Source organism: Octopus bimaculoides, chromosome 7, assembly GCF_001194135.2.
Source record: "Octopus bimaculoides isolate UCB-OBI-ISO-001 chromosome 7, ASM119413v2, whole genome shotgun sequence".
In the NCBI taxonomy this organism is placed as follows: domain Eukaryota; kingdom Metazoa; phylum Mollusca; class Cephalopoda; order Octopoda; family Octopodidae; genus Octopus; species Octopus bimaculoides.
In genome coordinates this window covers 5,388,686-5,390,467 of record NC_068987.1, presented here as the reverse complement: position 1 = coordinate 5,390,467, position 1,782 = coordinate 5,388,686, and the positions used below count along the sequence as shown (strand labels likewise).

Sequence of the window (1,782 nt, the reverse complement as noted above, 5' to 3'; positions counted from 1 at the left end):
ACGCTACTGCTGTCTTAGAAAGGAGTTACATTGACTGATGTGTAGAAGAAACGATCGGTCGCAGCCGGAATATTTTTTTGATCATCGATCCACCCGAGTGGGACTGACCTGAGGCCAAGCAACAACAATAACATGAATTCAGAAGGTTAACGTTGGTGAATTTAAAAAAAGTAAAACTGCTCGAATTTTGGCGATATGTTTAACAAAGTAGAGAAGTGACAAATATCTTTAAAAAATATATACATCTTTTTTATATATAAAATGTATGATGTTATAATATTAAAACTTTTAATAGTCAAGCCATTCTTTCATGTATACACATGAAGTCGGCGAGATGACACCGTCCTCTGAACAAAGGTGAAAAACTGGACAGGTACCGCATGGCATTCTTGTTAATCCAGTCGGCTGTATCAATGGCTTAATGGCTCGATATAATTTTGTGACACTTCCAGATGTGCCGCTAGACGAACACGGTCCAGCAACTATAGAACGTTCCACCTTACCATCATAAATTAAAGTATCCAAAATAGTTTCTATGTCCTCAACAGCAAGCTTCACTTTACTGATACCAAGTTCCGATATATATTTCCAGACGTCCGTCGAAGAAGCGAATGATGCATTTCTCTGCATGATAGGTGCTGAAAGAGTTTCACGTGCATTTGCAGCTTTCTCATTCAGGTATTTAAAACACTGCTGGTTGAGTACTTCGACAAATTCTGATTCAAAATCTTGATCGCTGTACCACGCTCCGCCCGTTACTGATCGGTCTGGTTCCAATTCATAAAGCATATAGACTTTCTTTTTAGAAGCAGCCACCGATTTAACGGCTTTAATAAGTTTCTTACTTTCTAAGTTCTTCAATATTTTGTTGACTTGAGTCAGTAATAAATTACTTTGATACCGTATGTCACGAATCCATATCCCTCGGTTACCGGCTTCCTTGATGATTTGGTAAACAACTTTCTCTTGGTTATCAGAGCCTTTCACAACACTGGCCGATGAAGGGTCCTTTAATTTGTAAACTAACTTGTTACCACTTTTCAGCAAATCTATCTTGGCTGTGGAGAGGAGCCGGTTAATAGCTTGCACCCTCTGGTTAGCATCAAACTGAGGCATATCGACGAGAATAGCACTATCGTCTACTCCATCAGGGTTCTGTTTACATAATTCTAAAATCCTGGTTTCCAAGTCAACCGCTTCAACAGGTTCTTTCTTCACAATCGTCTCTTCCTCTGCCATGCTTGCAAGAAATCCACATTTACGGAGCTCTCTAATGAAGAGATACAATTGCTGTATTGCAGCAACAACCCCAAAAATAGTCCCTGAGTAAAATAACGACCAGATTTACAGCAATAAATACATTTTTTTTTCTACTCTAGGCACAATGCCCGAAATTTGCGGGGAGGGGGCCAGTCGATAAGATCGACCCCAGTACGCAAATAGTACTTAATTTATCGACCCCAAAAGGATGAAAGGCAAAGTCGACCTCGGCGGAATTTGAACTCAAAACATAAAGACAGACGAAATACCGTTAAACATTTCGCCCAGCGGTATTTCGTCCGTCTTTATGTTCTGAGTTCAAATTCCTCCGAGGTCGACTTTGCCTTTCATCCTTTCAGAGTCGATAAATTAAGTACCAGTTACATACTGGAGTTGATCTAATCGACTGCCCCCCCCTCCCCAAAAATTTGGGCCATTGTGCCTAGAGAAGAAAAGAATGGTAAATACATTTTATTCCATTTACTATTTGGTTAGATGTAAACTTCACAAGTTTTCGGTTCA

General features: G+C 39.8%; 1 protein-coding gene across 1 annotated transcript; it reads right to left on the bottom strand.

Annotated features, from left to right (window-relative positions):
* Positions 1-227: 227 nt before the first annotated feature.
* Positions 228-1,295, bottom strand: LOC106883206 (DNA-directed RNA polymerase III subunit RPC6). The gene has a single exon (XM_014934128.2). It carries the CDS (start codon positions 1,237-1,239, stop codon positions 289-291), a length of 951 nt encoding a protein of 316 aa, XP_014789614.1. The 5' UTR covers positions 1,240-1,295; the 3' UTR covers positions 228-288.
* Between the last annotated feature and the right edge of the window lie 487 nt (positions 1,296-1,782).